The following is a 20,615-nucleotide window of genomic DNA, read 5'->3' as shown; positions in this document are numbered from 1 at the left end:
TTCGCGACCGAACGTCTTGGGAGGGGTGGGTGGAGTCAAGCCTCCCCGCCTCGCGCAGGCCCCGCCCACGACCCGGGTCCCGCCTGGAGTCCGCGCCCGGAGTCCCGCGCCCGGGTGTCGGATCTTCGCCAGCATGGTGGTACCGGGATTTGCATTTGGGCTGGTGCTGCCTTTAATCCTGCCGGCCGGCACAAGTGCAGGTGAGGCGGCCCGGCTCGGCCCAGGCCCTGCCGGTCCGCCTGCGCGGGCTCCGAATTCCCGCGTCCTCTGCAGGACGCGCGAACCGCTACCCTGGAGCCGGCCTTCTGACCCGGGCCTAGGCCGCAGGGGTCGGCTGGGCGGGAGTTCCGGCCGGTCCGCTTCCTCCACACCCTTGCACCGTCGCCCAGATGCCGGGTGTGGCGCAGAGGGAGATTTCGGTGTATCTGAGTGGGGAGGCCCAAATGTCCCAGACCGAGGCCCTTGGGGTCTTTGCATAGTCGCAGGGGAAGTCGAGGGGGAAGGGGGTGTGTGAAGCTAGTTAGATAGTATTTGGAAACCGGTGACTGAGTCATCCACAACATTTCCCTGCTGCCCCCTCAGCAGCGCCCTTGGGGAGGGTTTGCTTCAAGCTTGGTTCCTTGGGGGAATTATATTTGACTAGTTTAAGTGGTGATTAGGATTAGGAAATACAACCCCCTCACTCGCTTCGAATATTTAAGGCTTAGTTTTGATTTCTGGCACCGCTTACAGATATCGGTGGTGGGATAATAGGCGTGGCATTGGGGAGGAGGGTGACTCACTTTGACTACTGTCCAGGGCCGATGCTGTCGTTTGAATACTCCAGGCTGAGCACTGAGCCACAACCATGGAGAACCGGAAGGTGGAATCTGCCCGCTAATGCCAAGTAAAATGATAATGCTGGACCTATGTTTTCTTAAAACCATTCAAATAGTGGACCCCAAAGATCCCTGCTAAGAAATGAAAGTTGAAGTGAGAATGGGGACAGGGTGCAGAAAAATGACTGTTGCTATACCTGAGAATCCAGAAGTACCCAGACTGAGACCAACTGTGGCCCCTCGGTAGTGTCTCAGGCCTTAACAGAAGTGTAGACCGGCAGCACTCTGCATAGCACTTTCTGACTCTCATCCCCACTATGACTTTTGAGTCCAGCATATGAGAGGAGAGTAGGGCCATTCTTTTATTAGTTTTTCTGTTAAAGGCTGTTAACTTTAATGCCAATACAGTGTTCTGTCTTCACTTTTGGGTCTTCTCGTTACATTACTTGCATTAACAGTGACTATTTTTCATTAATGCTTTAAATTTTCTTTCCTTCTTGTTTGATTGCATATCTTGGCATCTGTCTTAACAATCGTTCCCCCTGTGCCCATGTTGACTGTGTCATATTTGAAATGTATAAAAATATATGAGCAATGAAACAAGAAAATGAATACCCAAGGGTGCTGCACCCAACTTAAGAACTAGAACATTGCATTTTATTGAGACTCTCTGGATGTTTCTCTCCAGTGCATCCACCAGGTCGTCACCAGAGGTAACTTAACCACTGTCCTAATTTTGTCAGTCTACTTTTAATGACTACATTTACCTTCCCCAGAACGCTAATTCCTGTTTTCCACCCAAATGGTGGAAAAATTGAAGACCTAAAAAAAAAAAAAAAAAAAAAAAAAAATCAAATGCTAAGTGTCTTGTGTTTGACAAAAAGAATGACCAGTCCTGCCTCCTTTCCTATTCTCCTATTTTGTCCATTGCTCAGTTCCTTGGTAATGTTCCACTGTCTACTCTTATCGGCTTGGAATGTGAGCATTATAAGGGCAGGGAATATGACTTTTTTTTTTTTTTTAATCTACAACCAGTATTTAACTGCAGCAGAGTGGAAATTGCATTAACTTTGGAATCAGGTGGCTTGGTTTCTAGTCCTGTCATAAATTACCTGTGTGATTTCAGGTTGGTCAAAGGAGTTGACTTATGCGGTATGCTTAGCACTGTGCCAGCCCCAAGTAAGCTCCCCAGTAAAACGTAAGCTGTCTGCTGCTAGCAGAGATTTTTGTCTGTTTTTTTTTCTTTCTTTTTCTTACTATTATATCCTCAATGCTTAAAGTGGTGCCTGGCACACAGTAGGCATCAATAAATATTTGTCGGATTAATTAATATGCAAGCTATTAACCTCAATTACCTAAGCTAGCCGGGTGTTAGTCTGTTGATCATGATTGTACGTTGGGGTGTGAAAGATTCTCTCTACCTCTAAAATTCTTTAACGCAGAATAGAGCCAGGCACAAGGAGGTCCAGTAAGTGTGTGTCGGCGAAAACAGGCGGACTTGGAAAGATGTGTCCCCAGCCTGGAAGACAATGGCTGCACTCAGAGCGCCCTTTATTTGCACAGGCTCATGTGGGAGCGGACAGCCAATTTCCTTCACTCCGTCCCCCCCCCCCTTAGCTCTTAGCCCTTTAGTTTCCAGTTTTTGTTCCATATGAAGTACCTACCCAAGACTAGGCCCACCCACACATGTGCCTCTCCCCTTCCCTCCAGCATGCTGCCAACCTGCTTATGCAATTGTGGGGTGTTAGAGTCTCTTCTTAGAGCATTTTGCTTGTGGTAGCTGTGCATCTCCAGCCCATTATACAGCCTTCTGGATGATCTTTGCTTGTCATGTCAGTTTTATGATGGGACTAAAACTCATGAGAGAGAGGGAGAGCCGAGGATGTTTAGCGACTGGGCTGTTATTCAAAGCACAGGACAAATAGGCTACCGGGTCTGTGTAGGAGACCCCATTAGCTCTGGTCCCTGTTAGGCGTAGTCTAAGGGGCCATCTTTATTGGTAACTTCCAGGGAGGAAAATGTCAACCTTGTTAGTTCTCATTCTCTTTCCTGCCTATCATTTTTGTTTAAAGCCCTTAAAAAAAAAAATCTTAACTTTGTTAATTATTTTCTTCTAGGGATTTCAGTCTGTTTTGTTCAGACAAAGTGGGATATAACTTAAGAAGTTTTTTTTTTCCCCTTTTAAGCTTTGATGAGGAACTCACTGAGATAATTTGGATAGATGCTTGTTATTAATAAAATACTTCAATATAGGCTGCATGTTAAAAATAGGAATGATCTCGTTAAAGTGAGTTCTTATTCAGTCTTGTTAGTGACTCTAGAATAGAATCTACAGTTTCAAGTGCTCTCCTTCTTGTGCTTTTTATATAATTTAGCTTGTGAAATGGGTAAAATTGAGACGGAAGACCTTTGTTCTGACATTTTGACCTTCTGTTTCTCACTGACCGTATTATTTCATCTTATTTATCTGTATTTACCTTAGAAGGAAGGAGACATTGCAGATACTCATAAATGCTTATTTAGAATTTTCGGTGGGTTGTCAAGAAAAAACACAGTAAGGGGAATTATTTGTGGGAAATCGACACTGGTAGGATGCAAAAGGGGAGATAAAGAGCGGGGGGAAGGATTAGGGAAGGCTGTGTTAGAGAGAGGCAGGTTTCTTTATTCCCAGCAACAAGGAGTGGGCGTGGTAATGGAAAGTAGGGGAAGGAAGTGGTTTATTTTTCTCATAAATACCATCTGTGGGGTGTAAAAGAGGAGCATGTTAGCAATTTGGGGGGGAGAGAGTGAAGCATCAGGGCCAAGCCCAAGGGCAAAAGCAGGTCAAGAGCTCTGAGGGGGCGGAGGCTGGTGGCACATTGGTTGCCCTAGGCTCTTTGAGTTTTCCTTTTATTGGCCACCTTGTACTATGCTGCATATCTTTGGCAACTGTTCTTGTTAGGTCGCTCACCTAATTAGAAGGAATAAGATCTAGTTTTAGAAGATGAAAAGGACTGGTTATACTCAAATTGCCCTGTATAAAGACTTTATGTTCCTTGCTGTTTAAGCAGCTTCAATTGGTGATGAATATCCCAATGATGCTCTTCTAAGTGTTTGTTAAATTTTTTAGATGTTGGTTTTCGCTTCGCCTCATACATCAATAATTACATGGTGCTGCAGAAGGAGCCTGCCGGGGCAGTGATTTGGGGCTATGGCATATCGGGGGCCACCGTGACAGTGACTCTGTACCAACAGCAGGAAGCCATCATGAAGAAAGTGACAAGTGTGAAAGGTAAGGCCGCTGGTCCTTTGTTCAGCTTTTGTCCTCTTCTGCCACCTGCTGGATAATCTGGAAATGAATGCTTAGGCTCCAGCTCAGGTTATCCCAGTCATCCATTGATTCATCCATCCATAAAAACTTGAGTATTTACCATGTGTTGCGCCCTGGGGATACAAAGGAAATCAAGACAAAGTCAAAGTCCCTGCCCTCCAGGATCTCACGGAATGAGGGGGATAGACACCAAGTCATCAAGCGCAGCGTGATGAATACTATGAGGCAGGTGTACATATGGTGTCATGGGATGCAGAAGGCAAACACCTAACTCAGACTGGATGGTAAGAGACGGTTTCCACAGAAGGTGCCATTTGAACTGAACTGTAAACGAAGGAGAAGGGGGTATGGAGGAGGGCCGAAGAACCTAGGCTCTGGATTCCTGGCTTCAGGTTCTGACTCTGTCATGTTATGACTATATAACCTCGGGCATGTTATTTAATGTCTCTGAGTCACAATGTCCTTATTTGTAAAGTGGGGATAATAATGATATTTAGGATTAGTGCGAGGATTACATGAGTTAACACATGTAAAGTACTTAGAACAGTGCCAGGCACATAGGAAGTACTGCATAAGTGTTAGCTGCCACTATTATTATTACTATTGTATTTAGTCGGTCAAATATTTATCAAGGGATACAGTAATTAGCGAGATAGATGTGGTCTGTCTCCTAAGGAAGCTTACAGATTAGCGGAGGAGAGAGAAAAATAATAAGCAATGACAGGTGAGTGCGTTAGGTGCCACAGTCTGGAAGTGCAGTGTGCTCTGGGAGTGCTTAGGAGAGATAATTCACTTAGCCTAAGGTTTATCTTGAAAGGTGAGTGGGGCAAACCAGGTAGTGGGCATAGCCTGGTTGGAAGCATGGAGGCACGAGTGAGCACAGGTCCTTGGAGAAATGGCAAGCAGGTTGGTGGGCTTGAGCGCTCGGGTATGTGCCTGCCGGCAGACGAAGGTTGGAAATGCAGGAATGCTTGTCTGTCACTGCTAAGGAGTGTATATTCTAGTTTGGATTTTGGGATTTTAAGTAGCAAAATAACTCAATCAGATTTGTATTTTAGAAAGATGACTCTGGCAGCACTGTGGAAAGTGGATTGGAGATCAGTAAGAGTAGAGGTGATGGGAACTGTCATTATGAGATTCAGGCAATAGACAGTGAAGGCCTGACCCGAGATAGTGGCCGCAAGGATGTTCAAGAAGGTGAGAATCAGAAGCCTCCATGGGCAGACAGGTCCTACAAAGGATTCTCTGTCTAGAAGAGAGAAAGCTATGTAAGATAGCATGGGGAGGAGCATAGCTGGAAGTTACTAGATGCAGGAGGCCACAGGCAGGGCTGGGTCAAGTGGAGACTGGATCAGATCTCGGTTAGAGGTAGCGATATAGCAATGGAGTGTTGAAGGTGAGAGACAGACGGGTAAGGAGGCTACTCTGGGAGGGCGGTGGGGTGAATGTGGGAGTTGGTGGTTTGAGCAGTGGCTTGAATATATATGTGACCGGGAAGCTTGTGGAAATTCTTTTGGCCCTTGAAAACAAAGATTGCCTAATCAGTTCTGTCAATATCCAGTTGAGAGTGATCCAAACCCTGGTGCAGGCTCTTTGTAATTCATTTCCATTCAACAGACATTTTTAACTACTGTGTACCAGCCATAGATGCAAGGTGAGTGCTTCTAGTTCTTGGATTTTAACACTTTTTGAGGTAAGAATGTTATTGGGTGAGACTAAAAGAGTTAAAAGGGAAGCTTAAGCTGATTGAGAAGTTGTTCTCTGTTAGATTTAAATGCTGCTGGTGACCTGTAGGATAAAATGAAAACGAGTTCAATTCAACAGATGAGCAGTGCTTTCTTTTTGTGTTGTGTCTATCTCAGAAATTAACAGCACAGAGCGTAAATACTGGTGATCTCAGTAAATAATGTCGATTTAGAAGTCCAAAGAACCACTGTAGTTTAAATACAATAGATAGGATTTCCTTGGTGCCAACAATTAACATACCAATACATCTTTAGGAGACAGAGACTACATCGTTAGTACTGTAATGGTAGATACAGAAGATGTGTGTGTCTATGCGTATATGTACATATGTATGTGTGTGTACATATATGTACTTTATTTATTAGGCTCTCCACATTTGCTTGGTACAAAAGAAAGGTATTTATTTTATGTAGATCCATAAACCTACTTATAGGAGCATCTTGCTCTGTACTGCCCATATATATAGCATTTCAGATTTTTTTAAATGTTCTTATGCATTATTTTTAGTTTTTTTCTCCCTTCATGGCTATTGTAGGACCAATATTTGGAATGGCCAGAGATGAGGCAGGAGGATAGGTAGGGACGACAAGGTGTAAACGGTAATGATTAGGGGCTGAGCCTTTCTTTTCCTTCGTGGTGGTAGTGAACTTGCTCACTTGTCTTGAGTTCAGTCCTATAAACATCAACTGAGGGCTTATTGTGTATAAAACCCTGAAGCCCTAGAAAATACAAAGAATACAAATTGTGCCCATCCTCCAGGAACTCACTCTCTCATGCTGTCCTTTCACATTTGGTACCTTTGGTTTAAGTAATGCTTCTGTTGCTTTACTGCAAAGTGATGTGTCATTTGAAGTTAAAATATCCAGCAGCAACTTAAGGGAACCAAGTGATTCATGGACTGTTGATGGTAATTGCACAGGAAAAAGGATGTTGTTATTGGTAGCAGTGGGGGTAGATCTATTTATTAGGCTCTCCACATTTGCTAGGTAGAGAAGAAAGGTATTTATTTTATATAGATCTATAAACCTACCGATAGAGGCGTCTTGCTCCGTTCTGCACCTGAAGCAAAATGGATAAAGTATTATTTGGAGTAAAGGAGGTAGACACGTAGGAAATTTTATAGGGCAGCAAAGAAAATGTTTCTCAAAGGAAACACTACAGCATATATTGGAGGGTTGATTTCTATCTAAATTTTGATGAGGACTCTGGGATTTTCAGCTAGACTACCTCAATTTGTCACTCTGTCTCTGTTAATATTTAACTTATTACCTAAAATCAGTCCCCTGGGTGCCCATAACAAAATGGAATTAACAGCATGAAGGTTCTTGTCCAGCAGACTGACACTCAAGCTTTGGGAAAATTAGAACTTGAGGGATGGTTGGGAATATGGGTCAGGTACTGGGCCTATTCAAAACATATTGTCAAATGATGCATGATGATTCTTTCAGACACATAGGGGAGGATAAGGTATATCCTCTCACTCTGATACATGTGGGGGACGCATGGAGGGTGGTAAAATGAGGGTGCTTCTGGATTTGTCATCATGACTGATGCTACATAATAAATTACCACAAACTTAAGTGCTTACAAGAACACATTTTTGTCATGACACAGTTTCTAGAGATCTGAAGCCTGGGCGGGCCATCACTCAGTTGGGTTCTCTGCTCAGGGTCTCACAAGACTGAAATCAAGTGTTGGCTGGGCTGTGTTCTCATCTGGAAGCTTGACTAGGGAATTATCCACCTCAGGCTCCTGTAGGTTGCAGGCAGATTCATTTCCTTATGCCTATAGCATTTGTGGAAGCATCTCTGCTGCTTCAAATCTCCGATCTTGAGACCTTTGTTTTAAAGGGCTCATCTTATTAGGGTCGGGCCCACCCAAGGAAATCTCCCTTTTTGTTAACTCAGAGTCAACTGATTAGGAACTTTAATTCCATCTGCTAAACTCCTTTATCTTTTCCATATAATGTAACCTAATCATCACAAGAATGACATCTCCTCCCCCATGCCATTTTCTGTTGGTTGGAAGCAAATCACAGATTCTGCCTGCATTTGAGGGGAAGGGGATTATATAAGGGTGTGACTTATGGGGGGGGTCACCTTAGGGTGTATCTGCCATAGATTCTATCATTTAAACAACTTGCATAAACAGTTTTATCACTAGAAAAATATTCAAGATTTCTTTTTTCTTTTTACATTCATATTTGGTAGCGGTGGAGATGAACTTTATACAGAATAAATGCAGGTTGTCAAGGGGAAGTTTGGGCACTAAGCCCTCCCAGTCACTTCCACAAATCATTGAACTGATTTGCAGCTGGTGAAGTGCCAGGGTTTTGTGAGGGAAGAAGCAAACAGGGCTGCTTCTTTCATCTCTAGGCTTTTCCTTTTGGGAAGGGAAAGGTCATGGATAATTTTCCTTTTTCTCTTGGCATGTGAGATTTGGCACAATAACCTGAAAAATAATTAACATCTGATGTGAATAGCAAAAAGGAAAAAAAGCATGAAAGCACTTTATGACTAATCATGTTTTTAGACAAATTCCTTTAATTTTTTTCCCTTTGATGATTTGTTCTTCTGATTTTTGAGGTGGGGGTTGGTCAGGGAGATGGAGAGAAAAAAATGAAGAGAGTTCTTTCTTTCTTTCTTTTTTTTTTTTTTTTTAAAGATTTTATTTATTTGACAGAGAGAGCCAGAGAGGGAACACAAGCAGGGGGAGCAGGAGAGGGAGAAGCAGGCTTCCCACTGAGCAGGGAGCCTGAAATGGGGCTGGATCTCAGGACCCTGGGATCATGACCTGAGCCAAAGGCAGACACTTAACGACTGAGCCACCCAGGCGCCCCTGAAGAGAGTTCTTTACTTAAGCTCTTGGCCGGAGTATGAAGAGAAGAGGGACAGGAAGAAATAGGCCACCAGATACACTCACCGTTGGACATGGAAACATAAGTCCCTAATCAGGTTGCGTGGCTTTCTTGTTGGTGTAACTCAGGGCTGGGGTTTACTCTCTGCGGTTTACTTGATGGAGTGCCTGGCACATGGTAAGCATTCTAAGACATTCTGTAATGAAGGAAGGACATGAATCTTCCCCAATGGGAGAAGAAAGAATGTGAGGAAGCAGAGATACGAATGCAACAAAAATGAGCATTTACAGAAACCTGGGCCTGGATTGGTAAGATAGGCAGTAAGATGACAGGTGATGAGGGCCCAGAAGAAGGAGCCAGAGCAGCTGTTGCTCAGAAAGCCCATCATTTTCAGCAGAGAGCCAGCTGGATGGTGAACTTCCAACTCTTGGTAGTTAATGACTCAGTTTTATTTGGATTCAACCTAATGGACTTGGTGGGTCAACACAGTTTCTAAAAACTGTAAGTGGATTTCAGCATCCTGTGGTGAGCTCCACTTTATCCAGTCCTGAACTGCCAGCCAAGGACCAATCAATTCTCCTTGGGAAACAGGGTGACTTTTGCCTTTGCCGTCCCACCCTTGCCTTTAGTCTAAGAAGCAGCCTTCATGGGGGTTGCTCTCCTTTGTATATGCTTGACTGGGGAGGGAATCCTCATTGTTTTAACTGAATTGTTTCTGAGTTAGTTTGAGCCCTAGTCAGCTCTCTGTAGTGGGTCTGGTTTCCCCTGCATTCCTGGGCAGGTAACTTCACTTAACCCTCATTATTGTGTCAGAGTTTATTTTTCTTTTATCAAGTGGGAGAGGAAAACTGCTTGAAACTAAGAGAAGTTGAGGAGTAGGGCAGAGGAAGTTCTCCAAGGTCTTTGAGGGAGTTGAGAGTTTTCCTCAGGAGAGTAGTTCTTGGGACCAAGGCTCAGGTCTAGATCCCTAGTCCTCTTCAGACTATTCAGGTGCTAGGAGCTTATCCTCCTGCTGTAGTAGGATGGTGTTGCCATCTCTTGTCCAAATGTCTCACCTTCCACTTATTTGTCTTTTTGTTGCTGGGCAGCAAAACGTTTCAGAAGTGCTGGTGAAGGCCATTTTCTTCACCAGCCATATTGCATGATTGAGGCTAAGTGTAAAATCCAATAAACAACAGCGAGTAGGAATAGATTGTATAGTAGTAGAAAGCTAAAAAAAAAAGTTCTGCCTAAGTTTTTTGACCTCCTCATCAAGAGATGAGTAATGTTGGTGGCAGAAGGACAGAGCTTTAGGAAGATATGTCCATGCAAGAAGCCTGGGAAGACCTTGGCAAGACTGTAGTTGGGACAGATTGGAGTGTCTGTCTGCTCAGAAGCGTGAGCCATATGGTGCATATCACACCTGTGCGACACAATCTGCACTAGCTGCCCACTGTTTCCAAAACAGTGATTTTTCCGCTTTAGGTGAATTATGCATTTAATATGTTGATGCCTGGCTATTGGTGGTACAAAAACACTAGTGACCGTTTGGACCTGGCTTTAATTGACCTCTAAGGGAGGAGAGTAGCAATCTCAGTCGGTTGTACTTAGGAGAGGAGCAAGCGTGTACCCTTTTGCTGATGCCTTGAGGCTTTTGGACATTTTTCCCCAAGACGGAGCAACCCTGTATGCTTTGAGCTTTTACTAATCTCCTGTCGCGCATCTGGACCTCTCATGCCCCTGCTTAGCTTTTGCTGATTGGCAAGAACTTAGTACAGTGTCTAGCACACAGTAGGCACTTGGACAGTATTTTTATCATTATTATTTTTTTACCGGTTGCTGTGATAACTTCAGGGTGCTCCATTTCCAGTTCTTACCATTCTTTCCCGTTGAATTAACATTAATCTGATGGGCACAAATTAGAAAATACTTTGTATTCTTTGGCATTGTGCCAAGAATATTTATTCTAAAATGATCATTTCTCTATTTTCTTTATTTTTTTTTCACTCTCATTTCTTCAACTTTATTCATGTCGTTTGGTTCTCTGAGGCATAATTTTGCCATTTTGAAGATATTTTCCCTAAGTTTCTGAGTATGATGTTGGCATTGGTGGTGGTATGAGTGGGTGAGAGGTAGGAAGGTGGTAGGGGGGTGGTTCCTAAGGAATATGCTATGAATTTCTGAAATAGGGTCTTGGATAGCTTTTTCATCTCCCTAATTGAGTCCGAAAACCTTGAGTCTGGTAAATAACTCTGAAAATAATTAATTGGGGACATCTAAATATCTTCTTCAGAGAGATTAATTTGTATGCTCCTGCTGCTTCTTTATATGTCACTTTCTCTGCTCACCTGTGAGTCTGGAGAACCCAGACCCAAAGGTAGCATTAATTTTTGGAAGCGACATGGGGAGTGGGTGGGGGATTGATGACAAGGATGACACCATCAAGTAAGGGGAAAGTTCCAGATTGTAAATGATTTTCTCTAACCTGTGTTCACATTTGATTATATAATTACAGATTAGTTTGGGGACACTGTGTAAATCTACTAGATTATCATTCTGTTAATATTGACAGTTGGCTAGTATAATAAGAATTTCTATTTTATTTTTTAATTAAACTCCCTGAATTTTAATCTCAGTATATTTTTGTCTGTTCTCATTTAGGATGATAACTGGGTGATTTATTTTTCCTGTAAATGCTTCAGTTACAAGGAAGGAGGGACTGGTACAGATTAAGGGTAGAAATTCTGCTTTTTTTAATCTCTCTTTGCTTGTGTGAAATTTGGCCAATCTTCGTATCTTTGCATTTAGTTAATCACAATGGCTGGGTTTAGCCACAAATGAGTATGATGCATGGCAGGATTGTGCTTTAATTTCATTTTAATTGATTGATTAATTCCTTGGAGCCTCTTAATGATTTCAGCACGCTCTCACAGCTGGATGGTGGTACTGGATCCTATGAAGCCTGGTGGACCTTACAAGGTGATGGCACAGCAGACTTTCAGGAGAAAGAACATCACCCTGAGAGTTCATGATGTCTTATTTGGAGATGTCTGGCTTTGCAGTGGGCAAAGTAACATGCAGATGACGGTTTCCCAGGTAATTTGTAGAGGCTCAGTGTTAATAAATAATGTTGATGATGATGAAGAAGAAGAAAAAGAAGAAGGAAAAAGGGGGCGAGAAGGAGGTAGAAACCTTCTTTTTTACCAGGGGCCAAGGTCTGTGCTAAGTGTTTGGCATGTAATAATTCATTTGACTTAACAACTTTGTGAGATGAGTCCCATTCATCTCACAGATGAGGACACTGGCCCACGGAGGTTACATTACCTGCTTAAGGTCACACAGTTAATAGAGGATCCAGGTAACGTGACTCCAGAGCCTGCTTTCTTAGTCACGCCTAGTGCGCTGTAAGGGTGCAGGGCACTCTTTCCTGCCCTTCCTGAGCGAGAGGCGGAAGCTGGAGTACCTGATGGTCAGGCAGATTTCATATCAAATCGAAGACAAAGTAGATTACTCCTCTTTATGATAGGTTTTAGAAGATGAGCTTCTGGAGAGAGCCTAGGAAATCAAAACAATTAGATTTTGTTTTAAGCTCTGCATCTGATAGAATACATGTCTTTTGTTGTCATGGAGATTTAACAAATTTTTGATACTGAATGTTGGCTTTGCCTTTTACCAGTTGTATGACTTGGAGTAAATCACTGTATTTCTGAGACTTTGTTTTCAAAACATGCTTTTTAAAACAATCGTGGTTAAAATGAATATAACATCATATTTATCATTTTAACCATTGCTAAGTGTACAGCTCAGTGGCATTAAATATATTCACAGTCCTGTGTATACCTGTCACCAGTATCTATACTCAAAATTTTTTCATCATCCCCAACATACACTCTGCCCATTAAACAAGAACTCCTCCTTTTCTCCCGCTTCTAGCCCCTGGTAACCTCTGTTCTGCTTTCTCTCTATGAATTTGCCTATTCTTGTACCTCATTTTTCAGTGTACAAGTCTCCTACCTCCCTGGTTAGATTTATTCCTAAGTATTCAATTCTTTTATTTATTTATCTATCTATTTATCTATCTATCTATCTATCTATCTATCTATCTATCTATCTATCATCTATCTATGTGTCTGTGTAGAAATTATCTTTCTTTTTTTTTTTTTAGATGCTATGGTAAATGGAATCGTGCAATCTTTGTCCTTCTGTGTCTGACTTATTTTACTTAGTATAATGTTTTCAAGTCTATCCATGTTGTAGCATATATCGAAATTTTGTCTCTTTTTATGCCACGTTTTGTTTATCCATTCTTCTGTTGATGGACGCTTGGGGAGTTTCTGTCTTTTGGCTCTTGTGAATGATGCTGCTATGAATATCGTTCTACAGATATCTGTTCCAGTCCCTGCTTTCAGTTCTTTTGGATATATACCTATGAGTGAAATTGCTGGATCATCTGTTAGTTCTATGTTTAACTTTTGAGGAACCACCAAACCATTTTTCCATAGTGCCTGTACTATTTTATGTTCCTACCAGCAGTCTGCAAAGGTTTCAATTTCTTTAACACGTGTTACTTTCCAGTTTTTTTTTTTTTTTAGATTTTATTCATTTATTTGGCAGAGAGAGAGAGAAAGCACAAGCAGGGGGAGCGGCAGGCAGAGGCAGAGGGAGAAGCAGGCTCCCTGCTGAGCAGGGAGTCCGACGCAGGGCTGAATCCCAGGACCCTGGGATCATGACCTGAGCTGAAGGCAGATGCTTAACTGACTGAGCCACCCAGGCACCCCTTTTCCAGTTTTTTTTTAATTAAAAAAATTTTTTTTATTATAGCCTCAGTAGTTATGAACTGGTATTTCATTGTGGTTTATTTGCATTTCCTTAATGATTAATGATGTTGAGTGTTATTTCATGTACTTATTGACCATTTATATATCTTCTTTGGAGAAATGTCTGCTTGAGTTCTTTTCCCATTTTTCAATTGGGTTGTTTGTTGTTGAATTGTAGGAATTATTTATATATTCTAGATATTACTCACTTTTCAGATATTTGATTTGCAAATATTTTCCCATTCTGTAGGTTGTCATTTCACTTTCTTGAGCGTGTCCCTTGAGACACAAAAGTCCTTAATTTTGGTGAAGTCTAGTTTATTAATTAGTTATTATTAATTATAGTTTATAATAGTTTATTTATTAATTTTTTGTCATCTGTGCATGAAATTGTTGCCAAATCCAATGTCACGAAGGTTTGCCCCAATGTTGTCTTCTAAGAATTTATAGTTTTAGGTCTTTGATCCATTTTTTTGAGTCAATTTTTATATATGGTATAAGGTGAAAGTCTAACTTCATTCTTTTGCAAGTGGATATCCGGTTCTCCCAGCATCATTTGTTGCTTTCCCCGTTGAACTCTTGGAATTCCAACTGACCATGTATGTGAGGGTTTGTTTCTGGGCTTCTTCTTTTATTCCATTGATCTGTATGTCTCTGCTTATGCCAGTACCATACTGTTTTAGTTACTATAGCTTTGTAGAAGGTTTCAAAGTTGGGAAGTATAAGTCTTCCAACTTTATTCTCCTTTTTCCCGATTATTTTGGCTATTCAGGGTCCCTTGCAATTCCATATGAATGTGAGGATATATTCTTCCATTTCTGCAAAAAAGGCTGTTGGAATTTTGATAGATACTGTGTTGAATCTGTAGATTGCTTTGGGTGATATTGATAGTTTAATGGTATTAAGCCTTCCTAATATGAAGGGATGTTTTCCCATTAATTTAATCTTTAAATTTTTTCATAATTGTTTTACAGTTTTCAGTATATACATCTTACCCCCTTTGCTAGAGTTAGTCCTAAGTATTTAATTCTTTTTGATACTATTATAAATGAAATTTCTTTCTTAATTTCCTCATAAGACTGCTCATAGCTGGTGTATAGAAACAAGGGATTTTTGCATGTTGGTCTTGTACCCTGAAACTGCTGAATTAGTTTATTAGTTCTGGTAGCTTTCTTGTGGATTTTTTTAGGTTTTCTAATATAGGGGCATATCTTCTGTGGATAGAGATAGTTTTACCTATTTGGATACCTTTTATTTCTTTTTACTTGTCTAATAGCTCTGGCTAGAACTTCTAGTTACAATATTGAATAGTAGTGGTGAAAACAGATACCCTTGTCTCGTCCTGGCTTTAGGGGGAAAGCTTTCACTCTTTCACCACTGAGTGTGATGTTACTTATGGGTTTTTCATAAATGCCTTTTATCATATTGAGGAATTTTCCCTCTATTCCTAGCTGTCTGGAAGTTTTTTTTTTTAAATCATGAAAGTATGTTGAATTTTGTTAAATGTCTGAGACTTAGTTTTCATGACTATACTACAATAGTGATTATATCTGACCTAATTTACAAAGATTGAATTACTGTGTTTCTAAAAGGTCTTTATAAATTGAAAACTGCTGTCTAAAAATAAGATGTCACTATTTTTTTTTAACTTTTTATTATAAAAAATTTCAAGCACACACAAAAGTTAAGAGACTTATACACTTGGGGCGCCTGGGTGGCTCAGTCGTTAAGGATCTGCCTTCGGCTCAGGTCATGATCCCAGGGTCCTGGGATCGGGTCCACATCGGGCTCCCTGCTCAGCAGGAAGCCTGCTTCTCCCTCTCCCACTCCCAATGCTTGTGTTCCCTCTCTCGCTGTCTCTCTCTCTCTGTCAAATAAATAAATAAAATAAAAAAAGACTTATACACACCTATACACCCATCGCTTAGATCGACAGTTGTTAATATTTTGCCATATTTGGTTTGTCTATTTATGTGTGTGTGTGTGTGTGTGTGTGTGTGTGAACTATCTCAAAGTAAGCTATAGACATCTTGGTACTTCAATTAGGCATCATATATATTCATATATCAAATTAATAGGTTTAGATATGTTTGTTCTTTACACAGAAAGGGGAAATAATAGGCCAGTGATGACTTTTTTTGCTCAACTTTTTCTTCTGTTGGCATCAGTTCTTCTTTCTCTGTTTCAGTCATGGTCTTTGAAGATTAACTGTTCTTAAATTGTGAGACCTCGCATTTTTTCTCCTCCTTTATTATAACTATATAGAGGCTTCACTAGCTATTTACCCTGCTAGAATGTTGGGTGGAAGAGCACTGTGTAGGCTTCCAAGGAGGGATGGGGCACATAGAGTACGTGGAGAATCAAGTGGGACAGAACAAGGGAATACTGACTTGCCAATGTGTTGGTCAGTGATGAAATTCACTTTGAAGCGTTCCTGTCTTCATTGCTATTAGCGAATAGGGCCCCTCTGATAGACTGTGAGTGAGGTCTCTTAAGTAAAGCTGGATAAAAAGGACACTGGAAAAAGTTGCCAAGGAAAACACGCCTCTTACTTTGGTGTTCTAGGAAGGTAGCAGCGGTAGCACAAAGCCTTGGTGCTATATGTCTTCAGCACTCAGCTTTCTTTTTAAAATCAGCTCTACTTTCCAAATTAAACCCCAAAACTGTCTAGAATGAAGAGGTTGAATTTCTGGATAGGGTGTGATGGGGTTAGTGCTTTGGGCCTCAGAATTGTCCTTGCTTCATTTGTTTGCTGGAAGCAATCTGATTTAAAAATAAAAGTAAGGGAGACTGTTGTGGTTTCATTTAAATTGAAATCAGGGCTGGACAGTGTATTAGCAAGTTCATAGACATATTGAAACTATATCCACTTAAAATGTTGCTGAAAGAGGAGTAAAGATTTTGTGTGCAGTATCAGAACTTCTGAGAAATTAGTCTGACTTAAGTTCTTTGACACATGTGAAACTGGGATTGATTTTCTTTGCTTATCTGTACGTCCTTACTTTTTCTATAATGAGCATGAAATAACTATAATTTTTTATTTTATTTTAGTTTTTAAAGATTTTATTTATTTATTTGACAGAGACAGAGACAGCGAGAGCAGGAACACAAGCAGGGGGAATGGGAGAGGGAGAAGCAGGCTTCCCGCTGAGCAGGGAGCCTGATGCGGGGCTTGATCCCAGGACCCTGGGATCATGACCTGAGTCGAAGGCAGACGCTTAATGACTGAGCCACCCAGGCTCCCAATAACTATAATTTTTTAAAAAAAGCTATAAAAACAGGAAACTGATACTGACTTAACTAATCTCTTAAATATTTATCAAAGGCACAGTTTACAATAGTCATGTTATATAGACAGGAATCATAGGAATAAATTCTTTAATTTGCATTATGGATTGGCATAGATATGTTCTGCATACTTTATTTCCTTTAATTGGCTAAGAACTTGAAAACATTATTGTCTTCCCAGCTCTTCCTCTAAAACTTAATTTGTTCTCAAGTTGATTTTTATTTTCCTGCTGTTCACTCATTATTTACTTATCCATTTTTGAGAAATACTTAAATTTGAGATTTAAAAATCTCTATGATGACATTGTGATATCAATTCATTTATCTTAAAAGAAAATTGTAAAATTGAGTCCTTTCGTATACCTTATGATTTCTTGTTTTGCTTCTATTGCTTCTACCCCTGATTGCTTTTTTTCCTTTTTCGTTTGTTGACCAGTTAGTAGATAATGCTACTAAGAAGATCCTACTCTGGACATATCTACTTCATTTTTTAATTAGTTTTATAATTCAGAATCTAAATTCTTGCATTTATGTCTTCATAACCAATATCTTATTTACTCTTGCTTCCTGCCCTGCTTAAATATATGGACACCTTTGAATTTAAATGTTTATTAAGGTGAACTTTAATGGGGCTCCCTTTTAGCACCAGTGAGTGGAAGCAAAATTGAAGTTTTATATCTTGAGAGAAAGCATGGTTTTGTATAGAAGTGGGATTGCTGCTAACTCACTAAGGAAAATAGTACTTTCCTTAATGTTTTAATTGTAGTTCCCTGTTTGCACAGAAAGCCATGGACCAGATGTGTTTGTATCTATACAGTCAGGTTCTCAATAGCTGTCTATGCCAGGGGATCTCATCCCGTTTTCTGTCAAGCTGAATCAGATTTTGATATTGTTAAGGGTGAACACATTCTCTCTGCCTAGAATTTACTCTTACGCATCTTCTGTATTAGACTAAGGCTACAAGCTCTGAGATATAGGATGGAAAAAAGATTCCCTCTGACACAGCTAAGTGTTAATTTAAAAAACTTTCTTTGTTTTAAATCATGCACTTAGTTTGCAAGACAACATTTTAGGTGCTGACAGTATCCAAAGCCTAGTTTTCCAGTCTCCTAACACTCTGCAGAACTTTATTTTTTGATCAAAAGGATGCTTTATATGACTTGTCCTTTATCCCTTTTGCTCCTTTTCCTCTAAAGACTCCCAGCAGGACACACAGCACACACATACACACGTACACACATGTACACACATGTACACACATGTACACACATGGTGTCTGTGTCTTCTCCTTGCCCCCCTCCACGTGACTTTTCTGAGGAGGTAAGATTTCTACTATAACCTACCATTCTTCACATTCAAATGAAGGGAATGGCAGATTGTATGCCCATCTTGTTGTTAGGGTAAAGTGGAATTTTAAGATTGAGTGTTATTTATAACGCTGAGTGAGATGTGTATAAATGGAGAAAAGTCTCAATGTTCATCTGTCGCCTCCTAAGTCAGGGTAGGTCTTAAGACTTGGATATTTCTAGTTAGGCTCAGAAGAAGTTGGCCACTGTTAGACAGGAAACCCAGTTTTCAATATCTTGGCAATCCCCACATTCCTACTTTACACGTAGAGAAGTCAAAATCCAGAAGAAAAGGGCTGGTACCATATAACAATAAAAGATTCATGGGAGTTATGATGGCCGGCTTATTTATAGTTATTCCCTCAACTTCAAAACTGTTCTATTATACTGTGGTAGAAGGGATTATAACTTACAGAGTCCAAATTCTTTTAAGTAAAATTCCCCCATTTCCCCTGCACACACACACACACACACACACACACACACACACACACACACACACTCTCTCTCTCTCTCTCTCTCTCTCTCTCTCTCTCTCACGTGCCTTGCTCCCTCATGCAGACCCCATGCCAAGATTCTCTGAGGAAATAGATTCTTGACGTTTCTTCATTAATTCAAGAATGTGGCATAAAGGTTACAAAATGAACACTGGGGAGCAGCTGCTTTGATGGTGAACTGCGGGTCCCTTGAGAGCCAGTGGTTCTCCCTCTCAGCCTCGGCAGCCTTAATGACTTCAAATACCTTGGTATTCATTTACATCCTCATTTAAATACTTGGTAGAAAAATAATTACACTGAGGTGTTTGATGAGATGAAATTTGATCTTAGCAGATGGAGGAAGCCTTCCCCTTTCATCAGCAGGGAAACCAAGTGTCATTTAAATGAAAATCTTCCTGAAATCTCTTTATTCCTAAATTTGCTGCCAATATCCCTGAGGAAATGCTTCCATCAAGAAGGCTTGGGGATATTGGGAAAGGGTACCAATTTCAGAAGTAATTGTCATCAGGTAGAGCCAGAATTCCCCCCTCCCCACCCACCCCCAGCCCCATTTTTAACACTTGCTGTGGCTTTCGAGTTTTGGGCTTGATATAGTACACAAATGTGAGTTTGAGAATGGAAGTTTTTCCCAGCCAGGGTTGGGGATCCAGTTCCCCAACTTGCTGTAGTGTAGGAGGATGCCGGCCCCCCCCGACCCTGGCGGCTGTGCGCCGCTCTGCAGGGCTAGCAGCCGTCTACACCACAAGTAGCTGGTTCGCCCCTACCGTCTCCCCACGCCGGCAGCTCACTGCGAGGAGGCACTTGAGTTCGCAGTCAGTGCGGAAGCCGGTGTGGGTGGAGAGGCGAGAGGCAGTTTCACCCCCGTTTCCATGGCAGCAACGTAAGATCCGCGGCGCTGAGAGCAGAGCGGATTTCAAGGGAGGTGACTTTTTACAGGTACTTGCTGCTGAAAAATAGTTTTCCTGCCAGATTAGACTGTGAGCGCTTGAGCCTGTTTGTACTCTTTACTGTTTATTTTACAGTACGCTTGCCAGGCAAGACTGAACAAACAGGTCTGGATTTCCTATGGAATTTTCCCGAGACCGGCTGTCACGTCTGTCCCGCTAGCGGGGAGACCGGTGGCCCTGACCGGCTAGAGCGGCTGTTACGCAGGGGGCACTTCCGGCCGTGGCTTCCCCGGGAGACCCCGAGGCACATTTCGTTTGCGGCTGGCCGTCTTCTTGGCCACAGCAGGCTCCGTGGCCAGTCGGAAGGCGATTGGAGGGGCAGCCCTGTTTCAGCGAAATGCCCCGTGGGGGCAGTCGGCTGCTCGGCGGCGGTTTCTCTCGCACTGGGGGCTGGAGGACCAGCTGTGTTCCCCGTGCTGGGTGGGAGGGAGAGGGGGCCAGCTGCACGCTCTGTGGCCTGCGGCCAGTGGAAAGTCTCCAGCCGCCTGTGCCTCTCGCTGGGGCGGTCCTGTCAGCTGGGGCTCGCGTTCCCTGAGGCCAGTGATCACTGGGCTTCCTGATGCTCCTGCTGGCCCTTTGTTTGGGGAAAACCAGACCAATCCAAGGGGGAGAGAGAGAAGACAAGAAAAAACAAACACACTACACATGACAAACCAAAACAGTATATTTACAATACGTTCTTTGTAAAAAACAAAAAACAAAAAACCTAACTGGAAAATCAGGATGGAAGGAAATAGCACTTTTGTGCAAGCTCACAGAGGAATGACTAACAACGAAGCTACTCAGTAGAACTCGTTCTCATCCAGAAAAGCTCCAAGCCATTCCTGTCATACTCTTGGCAACTGATGAGGTTTCGTAAAGGCATTTGGGGAAAAAACGATGTCTTTGGAGGGGACACTTTTCTTTGTCTGGTTCCTTGGGACTGCTCTCAGCACTCACACCGAACGCCACCTTTCAAACTGCCATGCCTCCCATGCTTTTCTTGGTGATTTGCCAGGATGAGATGAGAA

General features: G+C 41.8%; 1 protein-coding gene across 9 annotated transcripts in view; it reads left to right on the top strand.

Annotated features, from left to right (window-relative positions):
• Nucleotides 1–3: 3 nt before the first annotated feature.
• The window catches only part of SIAE (sialic acid acetylesterase), a 38,829-nt gene continuing 18,217 nt past the window's right edge, over nucleotides 4–20,615 (top strand). For 5 of the 9 annotated variants that reach the window (XR_012381544.1, XR_012381543.1, XM_073903900.1 and 2 more), the window contains exons 1-3: nucleotides 4–200; nucleotides 3,928–4,089; nucleotides 11,631–11,806. Coding sequence is in view for 7 of the 9 variants with exons in the window: in XM_073903900.1 (XP_073760001.1) it covers nucleotides 134–200; nucleotides 3,928–4,089; nucleotides 11,631–11,806 (405 nt within the window). In the remaining 2 variants the exon portion in view is untranslated. Of the gene's footprint in view, nucleotides 201–798; nucleotides 887–3,927; nucleotides 4,090–11,630; nucleotides 11,807–19,237; nucleotides 19,595–20,615 lie in introns of those variants that run through there. The other 4 variants (XM_025893466.2, XM_025893464.2, XM_073903903.1 and 1 more) reach the window with 4 other exon arrangements.

This window comes from Callorhinus ursinus, unplaced genomic scaffold (genome assembly GCF_003265705.2).
Source record: "Callorhinus ursinus isolate GAN/ISIS: 27379988/994484 unplaced genomic scaffold, GSC_fseal_2.0 scaffold19, whole genome shotgun sequence".
Taxonomy (NCBI): domain Eukaryota; kingdom Metazoa; phylum Chordata; class Mammalia; order Carnivora; family Otariidae; genus Callorhinus; species Callorhinus ursinus.
Note: the sequence above shows the minus strand (reverse complement) of the source record. Positions and strands in the feature narration are given on the sequence as shown.